This window comes from Caretta caretta, chromosome 13 (genome assembly GCF_965140235.1).
Source record: "Caretta caretta isolate rCarCar2 chromosome 13, rCarCar1.hap1, whole genome shotgun sequence".
NCBI lineage: Eukaryota > Metazoa > Chordata > Testudines > Cheloniidae > Caretta > Caretta caretta.
This window is the reverse complement of record NC_134218.1, coordinates 8,832,218-8,846,653: the sequence shown is the minus strand read 5'-3', so window position 1 is coordinate 8,846,653 and position 14,436 is coordinate 8,832,218. Positions and strand designations below refer to the sequence as shown.

At 46.2% G+C, this 14,436-nt stretch overlaps 1 protein-coding gene across 2 annotated transcripts in view; it reads right to left on the bottom strand.

Moving 5' to 3' along the window:
* The window catches only part of TAF4 (TATA-box binding protein associated factor 4), a 69,829-nt gene extending 60,926 nt beyond the window's left edge, over positions 1-8,903 (bottom strand). The window contains exons 1-2 of one of the 2 annotated variants that reach the window (XM_075118729.1): positions 8,784-8,903; positions 1,695-2,783 (exon numbers count right to left, since the gene is read on the bottom strand). In XM_075118729.1, coding sequence (XP_074974830.1) covers positions 1,695-2,610 — 916 coding nt within the window. In that variant the 5' untranslated portion in view covers positions 2,611-2,783; positions 8,784-8,903. Of the gene's footprint in view, positions 1-1,694; positions 2,784-4,816; positions 5,163-8,783 lie in introns of those variants that run through there. The other variant, XM_075118728.1, reaches the window with a different exon arrangement.
* Between the last annotated feature and the right edge of the window lie 5,533 nt (positions 8,904-14,436).

Here is a 14,436-nt window from a genome sequence, read left to right as displayed (position 1 = left end):
GTGCTTAAGTGGGAACTGAGTTCTGTTGAAACTTTATACCTAAAAATATAATTGCCTCACCTCTCAATAGTCTCTAATATCACAACCATTTAAAAAAAATTTTAGATCTTTTTTAAATTTAAAGGACTTAGTCCTAAAAATGAAAGGTTAGATCCTGCAAAGCCCTACTTTGTTTCACTGGGACCATGCATAGGAGTAAGTTATGCATGCTCAAGCCCTAATGATTGGGGCCCTTGTTGATAAACGGGGCATATTTTAGTAAGTTGATAAAGTGTTTTTAAACCACTAATATTTTTATTAGAAACTGGCTGATCATGTCCAGTCAATATCTTCCATAATTAGTTATACTATGTAGTATTGCCATATTGCCACTATGGAGCGATATACCTAAATTTTACTAACATCAACTGCAAACCTTAAGGGCAATTTGATTAATATTGGAGCAAGAGAACATCTTAAAATCCTGGAAAGTATGACATTTTTAGTTTAGTGGTTTTTTTGTTTTTTAAACAGGCTCCAACTTAAAAACAGGGATTTCAGGATTAAAATTTTGATAAATTTAAAAACAGTTTTGAAACTTCAGCATATGCATTATTCTTGCCAGGCAATATCTTTCTATGCAAGAAAAAAATGTAGATTTTTAATATCCCAATTGTGATTTAAATATACAGAATGTTTGACAGACTTCACGGAACCATGCAGTGTCACATATTGTAAATGGAGTATTATACATAAATATAGTGTACAGTAAGATATGGTTGCTGGTATCTTATGGGATAATGCATCAGTCTAAGGTTGGGTAGTAGTTTCAACAGATATCATTTTTACTGCTCTAAGACCTATTGAAATGAATTGCATATGCACACCATTGATTTCATTAGGTAGTAATAATAAAATTTAATTGGCTGTTCTTTGTATAGTAAGATCACCTACCAAAATGACAAAAAAAATAATAATCAAGGATATTTGACAGAGCATAGACCAGTTCTCAGAACAGAAGGGTTTTTTATTCTGCCTTTAACTCACTCCCTACTGGTCTAGGGCTTGGTTCCCTGACTAAGCGTGATGTTAGTTACTACAGGAGCTGCAACCCTACACACAACAGGGTAAGGTAAGGACAGAGTATGATTGCCTTTGTACTGTAGTCCAGTGATAAAAGATCATCATGAGCTTCAAATTTGAAAGCATAACTCAGATTTCTAATATTATTTTAATGTATTTATGGTAAAAGAAGGCAGCTTCTCTCCTTATGCTGTACCTGCTGCTGCACTACCAAGCAATGATCCTTGTATGGTACAGGGGGGCATGCAGGGACAGGGAAAAGAGCAGCATGCTAGATTATATGAATTACTGACAAAACTGCTTTAAAGTCAAAATGCATCATGTCAAAATGAAACCGCACGGTGCATTACAATAGCATTTGTGTTGGTTTGCACCTTTGTTCACACCTGCACTTTAGTAAAAAGGAAAATCTAAACAATAGTAAGATTTCTAAAATAATTCTGTCAACATGCCTTTGTCACCTGAAACAGGATAAAAATCATGAAACATCCCATGCCACTGTCCAAAAAACAAGTGATATCTGGAATAAGAACTTCCCCATGATTTACAACTAAATCTAGATATATTAGTCATTCATCTTCCTCTCAACAACATATACAGCCACAAATTAAAAATCTCTAGTCTTTACTTACCTGGTGGTAACTGAAAGTTCTGAATATTAGTTGGATTCTGAGGTGCCTGAGGCAGACGAGGTGCTAAAACTGTAGGAGTCAAAGTTGCTCTGATACCACTTGTAGTTGCTGTTGGAGTCCTTGGCAGACTTTGTGCCACTGTACTGGTAGTGCCCTTAGCCATTCCTGTAGGGGTACCAGGAGCTGTAGGAGGTATCCCACCGGGATTGGGGGCCACATTGGAGAGCCCAGCTTGCATAGTTTGCCCAATTATCATGTTACCCCCTGTAGTACTGGGCTGGCCACTAGCAACTAGTGTCTGCTGCTGGGATACTGCATGCCCTATAGTTTTAGGAGACTCTGATTTGATGACCTGTGTGGTGGGTGCTGCCGGCACACTGGAACCAGGCTGGCTGTTCACAAGTGATGTTTGGAGGGAAACTCCAGAACCCACAGTGACTGCAGCAACAGCAGGAAAACTCCCCACACCAATGGCTGAATTGATCACAGTATTGCTCCCGTTCTGGGTGGCTGCAGCAGCTGCAGCAACCGTGGGTCCTGCTGTGTGAATTGGTGGCCTCACCAGTGCTACAGTAGGCCCCCCACCTACAATGCTTGGTGGTGGTTGCGAAGAGATTACTGTGGGTGATGGGGATGAGGCAGAGGACACAGCAGTGCTGAGGAAAGAAGTCTGGATGACAGTGTTAGAAGCTGATGGCAAAACAGCATTAACTGTATTTCCTTTCCCCACAGATCCAGGTCCATTGTTAACTAGAGGGGCAACAGCAGGTGCAGCAGCAGGATTAGCAGTTGCAGGAGTCCCAGAGAAAGCAGCACTTCCCGAATGATGAGAGTTCATCACGACGTTACTCCCATTCAAAGTTTGCACCGTTGTGGTCCCAATTTTGCCATTCCTGGTAGATAAGGCAGTTGCCATGGTACTGATAACCACTGATTTGCCCTGACTGAGGGTCCCTGGAGCAGCAGCAGCTTCAGATCCTCCTGCTGCTGTTGTGGTGGTGGTGGTGCTAGCTGTAGTGACTCCATCCAGAGCTGAACTCTGGGACCTGGTGTTATGATTAATAACGCCCCCTTGCACTCCTCCAGCTCCTGAAACAACAACAACAAGGTTCAAAGGAGAGAATGTGCAGGAGGGGAAAACAAATGTAGAGGGAATGTGCTCCTCCGCCCTCCAAATCCTTCTTCACCCCCTTCCCCCCACATACACACACCCCATACTGCCTGCAATGAGGCAAGCAAAAAGGGGTTGAAAATACAAATCCTCTTCCTCTGTGTAGAGAGATTACCCTGAGGCCCATTTATCCCCCATACTGACACCTGGCAGCAGCGATATTAATTTTAGCACCCCCTTGAACCCACTAAAACAAGAGAAAAAAGGAAGACAGACACACAACAAGATAAGATCTGGACAATAAAGGGGGTTTAAGATGCTTCTTTTCCCTACACTTCCTTCTCTCCCCCATTCCAGGCCTGACATTATGTTTAACAACATCTTTTGCATTCCAGTTCCTGCAACTAGACAGGGGGGTGGGGGGTGGGGGGTGGAGGAGAAAAAAAAAAGAGTGGGGAAGACATCAATAAAGAGTTCTCCCTGTACCCTCTATACCTTGCACACTCTACCCCCAATCCTTTCATCTCCTATAATAGGACCTAGTAGTACCATGCAGTTCAACTAGTACAACAACAATGTAAGAAGTAGGGGATGAGAGCTGTCAGTCTGACAAAGAAAAAGTTGCCATAAGAGGACTTTGTCCATACCGGGGCCTGCTGTTGTGATTCTGTGCCTCAAGCTCCCACAACCATAAAGAAAAATATGAGGAGAAAACAGACTTGGGCATTGAGGAAACTACAATGTGGCCTCCTGCCCTGAGACCTCCTCATCCTGCTTTAATGAGGCCTGGTATCATGATTAACACCAGCCTTGGCAGTCCAGGTCCTGAATTAAGGAGAGAGAAATGAGGAGGGAGCTGTCACAGATAACCCTTATAATGTGTGTCTCAGTAGCTAAGAGGACCCTCCTGTAAGATTCTCCTTATAGACCTACTATTATTAAGGTCAGCATCCTCTTACATTTCAGCAACAAGAAGCAGAGAAAAGTGGGGTGGTGGGGGGGAACAGAGCCACAGATAGATACTGGACAGATCAGGATATTTGTCCCTTCCCTAAAAACAACCTCCCACCCATTCTCAACGTGAGATCTAATATTATGATTAACATAATTCCCTTTTAACCCAGCTCCTCCATCAAGGGGGGCAAACATTCACAGATCAATATGGAGAAGACCTTCTAAGGAGGATGATAGGGGTTGTGCCCTGAATTCCCCCCCTCCCTCCCCCCAATACTAGGGCCTTGTATTGCCACAACACCCCCTTGAGGGAGAAAGAGGAATGAAAGGTGTTGAATGCCCCCTCCAAGCTCCTGTTACAAGAGAGGCAAGGGGAAATATCCAGACAGATATGGAGGGAGGCATTTTTAGGGGTTTCTTTCCCATGAAATCCCTCCTCACTTCCTCCTATACAGGAAACGGGTGTCATGATTAATAACACCCCTTTGCACTTGAGCAACAGAGAAGGGGGAGGGGAAGGAGCACTCAGAGATTGGAAGGGATTATTAAGTGGGAATCCCCCCAATAAACCCCACCATCCAATGTACACCAGCAACAGGGAAGGCAGAGGAACATTCAAACAAACTGGGGGAAAGCCATTATCAAAGGGATACTTACCCCCCACTAGTTCCCCCCCACCCTTATGATTAATAGTACCCTTTTACACTCCAGCAACAAGGGAAGAAAAAAGAGGGACTGATAACCCATCAGTGTCTGTATATGGCTCTATTATGGGGGGCAGTACCCCCTTATGACAAGAAACACCTCATCTACACCCCAGGAGCAAGGGGGGGGGGAAGAGGAGCACAGTCAGACATATACTAAAGGGCCTGGTGTGGGGGGGGCGCTCCCCAATATGATTTATACCACCCTTGCACTCCAGTTCTTGCCACAACAACAAGGAGGAGGAGAGAGGGAAAAGGGGGGAAAGCAGTAAGGGAGAGAGGCAATCAGAGCTTGGGAGTGGGGGGAGGGGAGGCCCCTTTCCCAGAGAGCCCCCCACCCCTGTCCAGGTTACCTGCTTTTGTGATCTCTGGGGCACTGAGTCCCATCTTGCTGCTGCTGCTGCTGCTCTCTGTTTGGACATTAGCATTGCCTCCTACTACTACTCCTCCAGGGCTAGGGCTAGGGCTGCTGCTGCTGCTACTGCTGCTCACAACATGGTTCCCCAGCAGCCCCCCAGCGGCCCTGAGGGGCTCCTGCGCCTTGTGGTGCTGGTGGTGATGACCGGAGGCCGCCAGCTGGGACTCCAGGGAGCCCACCAGGTCGCTCACCACCTTCTCATCCACCTCCGTGTTCAGGAAAACCTCATCCAGCAGATCCGAGCCCGCCGCCATCTTTTTTTTGGAGGGTTCCTGTGAGCTGCTCCCTCCTCCCCCTCCTCCCCTTTCACTCCTCCCTCCCACCCCCCCCACACACGCTGCCCTCTCACTGCGCAGGCGCACAGGCCTAGGCTCACATCACCGGCCGGAGAGGGATTCCGCTCGCCGATGATTGGACGCCAGCCGCCTATAAAAGCCTGGGCAAATGGCTGCGAAGGCTTAGTTAGGAGTCGGGCTGCGGCGGCCCGGACGCGACGCTGCAGGAGCAGCGGGGGCAGAAGGTGGGGGGTGGCTGGCCAGGGAGGGTGATGAGGCTAGTTCGTGCCGCGGGGGGGAGACGGGGGGCGCCCGCGGGGAGGGGACGGGAGGCGGAGAAGGCAGCTCTTTGTCCGCCTGAACCCAAGATGGCTGCATGTTTCCCTGCTGCTCCCTGCGTCTGGCCCTTGTCGCTGGAGCGAGTCTGAAGGGCGCCCCACACCTGTGCCAGCTGCGTGTAACTGATCCACCGGGAGGGCGGGGGAGGAGACGCGGCCTCAGGCCCCACGCCCAGCCGCGGGAGGGGGCAGCGAGCAGCAGCCGTGGGGGGGCCGGGGGCAAAGAGCCCCCGGAGAGGCAGCGTAGCCCAGGCGGGCGCTGAAGGGGCAGGGCGGGTAGCCGCGACCCTGCGCCCCTCTCCTCTGGGCTGAGGCAGGCGCTTTCCCGCGCCTGTGCCGCCTGCCTCCCCTCGCGGCGGAGCGGCCCTGGGGAGAGGGCGAGCCTGGCTGCAGGCGCGGGGCTCTGCGGCGGCTTCTGCCCTGGGCTCCACAGGAAACCAACCACCCCTTGTCTTTTCCCCTCGCGGATTTCAAACGCCTCCCGTCGGCTCCCAACCACAGCTAACTGCCCCGCTGGCTGGGCCGGCTGCGCTCCCGGAGCTGGGAGTGGGACGCAGCGAAGGACGGCGTCTTAGGAAGGCAAGGGCGCCACAAATCGATGTGCATCGGCAAGGTGCTGTCGCGCTTCCCTGACAGTGAATTTAGGAAACTGACTCAGCAGACTGGGGGCCTCGGGGTGGGCAGTCCCTTCAACCAGACAGGCTAGAATAAATGAGCGCCGCGAATGCGTATATCGGGGGAAGGGAGTGGGGTGCTTGGATTTAAATCCTGGAAAAAGAAACTGGGAGGTGGCTGTGCTGAAAACTCAACAGCAAAGGGGGGGGGGGGGCTTAGTCAAATACCTCAGCTGTTAAACATCTTATCCACAACTTCAGCCTTTCAGAGGAAACTCTGAATCCGGAGCAGCTACAGTTTCACAAAGAATGCACTGTTGTGACAATCAAACTTTAAATGCTATTCCAAATTACAGCCCGAGAAATGCATTGAACTTAAGTTCCATTTTGAACTGAACTGCAGAGGATAGTACCCATTTAGTTTATAAACTCTTCCCACGAGTGCTTGAGGGAACAGCAGTCTTTAGCCATGCTGAATAGTAGTAGATATGCTTCTTAGTGATCACTAATCTTACAGAGATACTAGAAATTGCATTTGAACATTGTGTATCATCAGAAGCAAGGAGGCTCAGTGAAGGTAAAAATGTAGCCTGTCCTTTAACAGTGATGAATTATTTACTGAATACTACTTTCACTGTCCAGAGTATAAAAATATTGCTCGGGCATGTAGGAATGATATCAGGAGGGCCAAATCGCACCTGGAGCTGCAGCTAGCCAGAGATGTCAAGAGTAACAAGAAGGGTTTCTTCAGGTATGTTGGCAACAAGAAGAAAGCCAAGGAAAGTGTGGGCCCCTTACTGAATGAGGGAGGCAACCTAGTGACAGAGGATGTGGAAAAAGCTAATGTACTCAATGCTTTTTTTGCCTCTGTTTTCACTAACAAGGTCAGCTCCCAGACTGCTGCGCTGGGCATCGCAAAATGGGGAAGAGATGGCCAGCCCTCTGTGGAGATAGAGGTGGTTAGGGACTATTTAGAAAAGCTGGACGTGCACAAGTCCATGGGGCCGGACGAGTTGCATCCGAGAGTGCTGAAGGAATTGGCGGCTGTGATTGCAGAGCCATTAGCCATTATCTTTGAAAACTTGTGGCGAACGGGGGAAGTCCCGGATGACTGGAAAAAGGCTAATGTAGTGCCAATCTTTAAAAAAGGGAAGAAGGAGGATCCTGGGAACTACAGGCTAGTCAGCCTCACCTCAGTCCCTGGAAAAATCATGGAGCAGGTCCTCAAAGAATCAATCCTGAAGCACTTGCATGAGAGGAAAGTGATCAGGAACAGCCAGCATGGATTCACCAAGGGAAGGTCATGCCTGACTAATCTAATCGCCTTTTATGATGAGATTACTGGTTCTGTGGATGAAGGGAAAGCAGTGGATGTATTGTTTCTTGACTTTAGCAAAGCTTTTGACACGGTCTCCCACAGTATTCTTGTCAGCAAGTTAAGAAAGTATGGGCTGGATGAATGCACTATAAGGTGGGTAGAAAGCTGGCTAGATTGTCGGGCTCAACGGGTAGTGATCAATGGCTCCATGTCTAGTTGGCAGCCGGTATCAAGTGGAGTGCCCCAAGGGTCGGTCCTGGGGCCGGTTTTGTTCAATATCTTCATAAATGATCTGGAGGATGGTGTGGATTGCACTCTCAGCAAATTTGCGGATGATACTAAACTGGGAGGAGTGGTAGATACGCTGGAGGGGAGGGATAGGATACAGAAGGACCTAGACAAATTGGAGGATTGGGCCAAAAGAAATCTGATGAGGTTCAATAAGGATAAGTGCAGGGTCCTGCACTTAGGACGGAAGAACCCAATGCACAGCTACAGACTAGGGACCGAATGGCTAGGCAGCAGTTCTGCGGAAAAGGACCTAGGGGTGACAGTGGACGAGAAGCTGGATATGAGTCAGCAGTGTGCCCTTGTTGCCAAGAAGGCCAATGGCATTTTGGGATGTATAAGTAGGGACATAGCAAGCAGATCGAGGGACGTGATCGTTCCCCTCTATTCGACATTGGTGAGGCCTCATCTGGAGTACTGTGTCCAGTTTTGGGCCCCACACTTCAAGAAGGATGTGGATAAATTGGAGAGAGTCCAGCGAAGGGCAACAAAAATGATTAGGGGTCTGGAACACATGACTTATGAGGAGAGGCTGAGGGAGCTGGGATTGTTTAGCCTGCAGAAGAGAAGAATGAGGGGGGATTTGATAGCTGCTTTCAACTACCTGAAAGGGGGTTCCAAAGAGGATGGCTCTAGACTGTTCTCAATGGTAGCAGATGACAGAACGAGGAGTAATGGTCTCAAGTTGCAATGGGGGAGGTTTAGATTGGATATTAGGAAAAACTTTTTCACTAAGAGGGTGGTGAAACACTGGAATGCGTTACCTAGGGAGGTGGTAGAATCTCCTTCCTTAGAGGTTTTTAAGGTCAGGCTTGACAAAGCCCTGGCTGGGATGATTTAACTGGGAATTGGTCCTGCTTCGAGCAGGGGGTTGGACTAGATGACCTTCTGGGGTCCCTTCCAACCCTGATATTCTATGATTCTATGAGTAACAAATATTAAGTGCAAGATAAAATTCCTGCTATAGTGTCCAGTCACGTTTATGCTGCCACTCATTAAAAAGGTATACCGAAGGCAAGTTAAGGTAGTAACAACTTGTTTAAATATTACAGATCATGGTTTGCCTTACCTCTGTTTTGTTGTTCACTTGGAGTGGCTAGAACTTAATGTTGAAATTTTTGTTGCAGTAGGATAGGACTCAGATCCTGTGTAGTTCATCAGTGCATGAATCTTCGTGTCCTAATAAGTCACGATGGGCTGCAAAGATGGAGACATGTCAGTGACACTCAAATGTTCTCCAAGGCTTCTCTACTTCAAATAGGCTAGAGACAAAATATTGTATACTTATAAATCCCTCAGTATTAGGGTATCATTACTTTCTGTATTATACATCTGCTGTGATCCATGTAGCCAGCACTTCTGTTACATGAAGTGAGTCACTTGAGCAATGTTTAGCTGTTAGGAGGCAAGAAGGAAAAAAGTACAGAAAACCCCCTTGTATATCTTAGTCACAAATGCCCCTCCCTAAAATCATCTGGCCAGTCTATAAAATGGTAAAGTCAGCTATCCAAATTCATGTGAAGGAAAGACATTAGATAATTAACTGTCTTACTCCTCAAGTACACATGTTTGCAATTAATACTTGCCTTAAGAGGTACTGGATCTCTTAGGAATACATTGCTTATAGTTGTAAAGTCTTGCTTCTGCTGCTCTTCTACTTCCAAAATTAGTGACACACATTTTTCTCCTGTTAATAGTTGGAGATATGTATTCATATTGTAGAACTCTCTCTATACTGTGGTTCTTATTCTTCCCTCCCAATCAGCCCTATTAGAATTCTAATCTCTTCACAGAGAATTTTTAAAAGTACTGAAAGTGGTTGTCTCACTCCTTCAGACATCTGAATTTATTAATCAGTGTCTAAATTCCCCTAGCCGAACATGTCAGTTAACTAGCCTTTAAAATGAATAATGTATCTTTCTAGCCTTGTTTTTAATGATTTGATATAAACTTGTCATCCACCATTTCAACACCAGCTTGAAAGGAGGAGCAAAGAAAGGACCTGTTTCCTCTTCATACTTCTTCCAAGCTTTATTTTCTAATCCATATTGGCTGAACTAATCAATACTGGTTGAACTAAACAGCTGTAGTATTCTAAAGACAAGTGTTATCTTAGGGCTTGTTGCTCAATTCCAGCAATAAAAACATAAGAATGGCCATACTGGGTCAGACCAAAGGTCCATCTAACCCAGTATCCCGTCTTCAAACAATGGCCCATGCCAGGTGCCCCAGAGGAAATGAGCAGAACAGGTGATCCATCCCCTATTAAAGCAAACAGGCTAGGGACACCATCCCTGTCCATCCATGAACTAGTCTAGTTCTTTTCTGAACCCTGTTATAGTCTTGGCCTTCACAACATCCTCTGGCAAGGAGTTCCACAGGTTGACTGTGCATTGTGTGAAAAAAATACTTCCTTTTGTTTGTTTTAAACCTGCTACCTAATTTCATTTGTGTCATGAGGAGTAAATAACACTTCCTTCTTTACTTTCTCTGCACCAGTCATGATTTCATAGACCTCTATCAAATCCTCCCCCTTAGTAGTCTCTTTTCCAAGCTGAAAAGTCCCAGTCTTATTTATCTCTCCTCCTACAGCAGCCTTTCCAGACTCCTAATAATTTTGGTTGCCCTTTTCTGCACCTTTTCCAATTCCAATATATCTTTTTTCAGATGGGGACAAGAACATTTGCACACAGCATGGATTTATATAGAGGCAATATGATATTTTCTGTCTTATCTATCCCTTTCTTAATGATTCCCCACATTCTGTTTGCTCTTTTGACTGCCGCTGCACATTGAGTGGATGTTTGGAAGAGAACTATCCACAACAGAGGTGGGCAAACTATGGCTCGCAGGTCACATCCACCCCACGGGACCCTCCTGCCCAGCCCCTGAGCTCCTGGCCTGGGAGGCTAGTCCTCGGCCCCTCTCCTGCTGTTCCCCCTCTCCCACAGCCTCAGCTAACTGCGCCACTGGCCGCAATGCTCTGGGTGGTGGGACTGAGAGCTCTTGCCAGGCAGTGCAGCTGCAGAGCCGCAGCCTGACCCGATACTCTGTGCTGCGTGGTGGCGTGGCTGGCTCCAGCTGGGCGGCACTCCAGGCAACGCAGTAAAGGGGCAGGGAGCGTTGGACAGAGGGCAGGGGAGTTCAGGGTGGTGGGCAGGGGTGTGGATAGGGGTTGGAGCAGACCCCATCATTTTATATGTATAGATGGGATTATGTTTTCCAATGTGCATTACGTGGCATTTATCAACAGCAATGCAGTGGCAGGGCAGGTCTCCTTTTAAGTGCCTCTTTTACAAGCGAATGGTACCTTCCCATGCTGCTGCCTTAGGTAGGCATACCTCCATCTAGGCATTACTCACAAAGCTCTTTCCAATTCAGTTAATCAAAAAGGAGCAGGAAATCTTGAGGAGAGGTCCAAGTACATCCCAGAAGTGGGATAGTGATTAGTAGCTTACAGCAGCTGCCAGAATGGGTCCAAGGACAAAGGAAGCAGATGTAAACTGTAGCAGCCCTGATCACGTCAGGATGACAAAGGTAGCCAAAAGCCATCCTTTCTTCCCCTTTGCCCACCTGGGCCGAGTAGAGCCCCAGGTTGTCGCCATAATGGAAAAAGGTGAAAATGAGCAATGGAGAGGAGAAGTGGGGTAAGAGGGAAGAGCTTAAGTAAAGGCAGAATTAAAATAGCAATAGGGACATATGGAATCACTAAATGGCAGTATTGTGGTCAGCAACCAGGGAGGAACAGATGACATCTGATTTAAGGACATTGAGAGCTAGCAGGACTCTACATTCTTCTACTGCCAGTGTTTTTAGGGCAGTTAGACCCTATCTTATGGTCACATAGGCCCAGATCCACAAAAGGTACATAGGTGCCTAAGTTTCTGTTTTGACTCCACAAAACTACTGTCAAACCACGTAGGCACTTAAGTTTTCAAAGTAAAAGTTCCCTAGGCATCTGTGTTTCAGTCTCTGGACGTACACACATGTGCCTTCTTCTAAACATCTGGCTGCCTGTCTCTTCCCTAAACCCCAGAAGGATTCATGAACCAGGGGAAGATAGGAACTTGACTGCCTAACTTGCAGGCAGGGCCCAATCCAGTAGGCATGCTCAGAGGCTGCTTACCAGAGTGGATCCCATTCAAAATCTGACCATAGGAGGAGGTGCTGCTCACCAGTGTTCCCTCTAATTTTTGACAGGCCGTGTGTGCAAAAAATTTCTGTGCAAGTTTTTGTGTTGTGCAAATTTTTGTGAGCGTGGTGTTTCGACGTGTGTGCGGGGTTTAGGATCTGTATGCGTGCGCACACGCGCACAGCTTAGAGGGAACAGTTCTGCTCACCTTAACTTTTAGCCCAGTGGTGAGAGCACTGGACCTCCTCTGGAGGAAAGGGGGGAATTGAATTGAACCTGGGTCTCGAACAAACTATGTAAGTGTTCTAACTACTGGGCTAAAAGTTAAGGTGGGAAGCACACACTCCTCTCAAGAAACAGCTTAGGAACCTAAGCCACTTTATTTTAGCTAGCAGGTTCCCATTTGTGGATTGCTAAGTAGAACCAGATGCCTCCCCTGCAGTCTAGACTTAGATGCCTATCTCAGAGAGGAGCAGGGCTTAGCACATACCCACTCTGGTCAGCATCTCCCATTGGCTAGCTTAGACAATTCCCCACCAAATGGAATGGCTTTTGTGGATCACATTCTTAGGTGCCTGTGCACCTAAACTCAGGCTTTGTAGATTGCAGTATTGCAACCCGTAAATCCCTTTGTGGATCCCACCCATAGTGAATTAGAAATAAAAATCCAGAAGTCTTCATTCTCAGAGGCTTGTTTTAAACACTGGACAAGGCTCCTATCATATGGTAATAACTACCCTATTTAGGTCCATTGATGGCTGTTAGGCAGGATGGGCAGGAATGGTGTCCCTAGCCCTTTTTGCCAGAAGATGGGATTGAGTGACAGGGCATGGATCACTTTATGATAACCTGTCTGTTCATTCCCTTTGGGGGACCAGCCATTGGCCACTATCAGAGGACAGGATACTGGACTTGACAGACCTTTGGTCTGACCCAGTATAGTCATTCTTATGTTCTTAAGTAACGGCAGTACAAAATTTCTATAGAAACTCATTTAACTTGTATATTACTCTATAAGCAATCCTACAAGCTCCTATCCTTTCACTCTCCCTGCATGGTTTTTCAGTGGAAGCCATTTATTACATCGTGTGTTTAGAGTATGAGCCCTTCAGTGTAGGGAACCATGCCTTCTTTAAGTTCTGTGATGTGCCTTCTGCTCTTTTGGATGCTGTAAAACAATAAACAGACTTTAAAATCAGTATCACAGTGGGCATTTCCTTGTAATACATTACTCATTTTTGGTGTCACTGCCTAAAGTCCAAAATTCTACATACAGTAAGAACTACACTGTCCACCTCACAATTACAAAGGAAAGGTCTTCACCTTAGTCTGCAAGGGTCAATCGTACAGGTGAACCATGGAAATTGTTGATGGGAAGGACTGGAATATTAGTCCTGCATCTTTGACTGAAAGTCTTGTTTTGTGCTCACAAAAGTGTACCTTTATAATGTAATCCCCCTCTTAATTGCAGCTATAGCACAGGATGGTAGATAGACTGATGCTTTTAGTATTTAAAACTTTAAATAACATAGGAAGTTCCCTTCAGACAGCCTGCAAAGATCATGGCACATAGGCGTTACCATATGAGGCTGAAGGTGTTGGAGTTGTTTAAGAGCCCTTAACTTGGGCCTAAAGCTCATTATAACAATCTATCTTATAACACAGTGATCAGTTAGTGGAGTGAGAACATCTCTGAGCGTAAGATACAATTTTCAAGTGTTTCAATGGAGGGGGAGTAGTTTCTGATCATAAACATATTGAATATCTGTTAATGCCTAGTGAAAAATGACCCACAATACTCACATGATCAATCATAGCTGTAGCATAAGTCCCCATCAATAAATGGGTGAGTTGTGGAACAGCCAACCTACTACTGATGGGTTTTCTTTGTTTTACACGCACGGACCCACACACTCACTCCCCCAACCCACCCATTGGTGCTTCCAACATACACAAGTTGGGTTTTAACCATTGACACATTCAGTCCATAAATGCAGTTGAAGTTGACAGAGTCTTACCCTAATTAGATCATACTAACCTACCTGGATCAGCGTAACAACTCAAACTACGCTATAAAATACACACTGAGCACTAAGGGTGATATGCCAAACCCTTGGAAAAAACTTTGTTCGTTCTGATGACTAGTTACTCATTAATACCAACTGACATCTACTGGAAAGGATCTGAGCCACTCCAAGGTACTTTATATATTGTGTAATTATTCTAGTAAGATATTCTATTTAAAAATTATGAGCTCTGTATACTAATATTGACATTGATTGACATCATGAAGTCAGACTTTGCACTTCAAATCTGATTACCTGTATCTTAAAGTGCTCTGTATAAATAAGTACTATGAAACACACTCAAGTGATTTGGCCAGGGTTGCACACTGAGATAGCAAAAGAACTGAAAACAGAATGGGGGGTCTCCTGCCTCAGTCCTGTATTTTGACTATTAGACTATACAGCTTCTCACTGATTGAGACATGTTGCGCCTGTGATGTGTGTACTGGTTTATGGAATTCTTTAGAAGCTATATTATACTAAATGGAATGGGTGCCAACTAAGAATTCCTGATAACCTAGCCG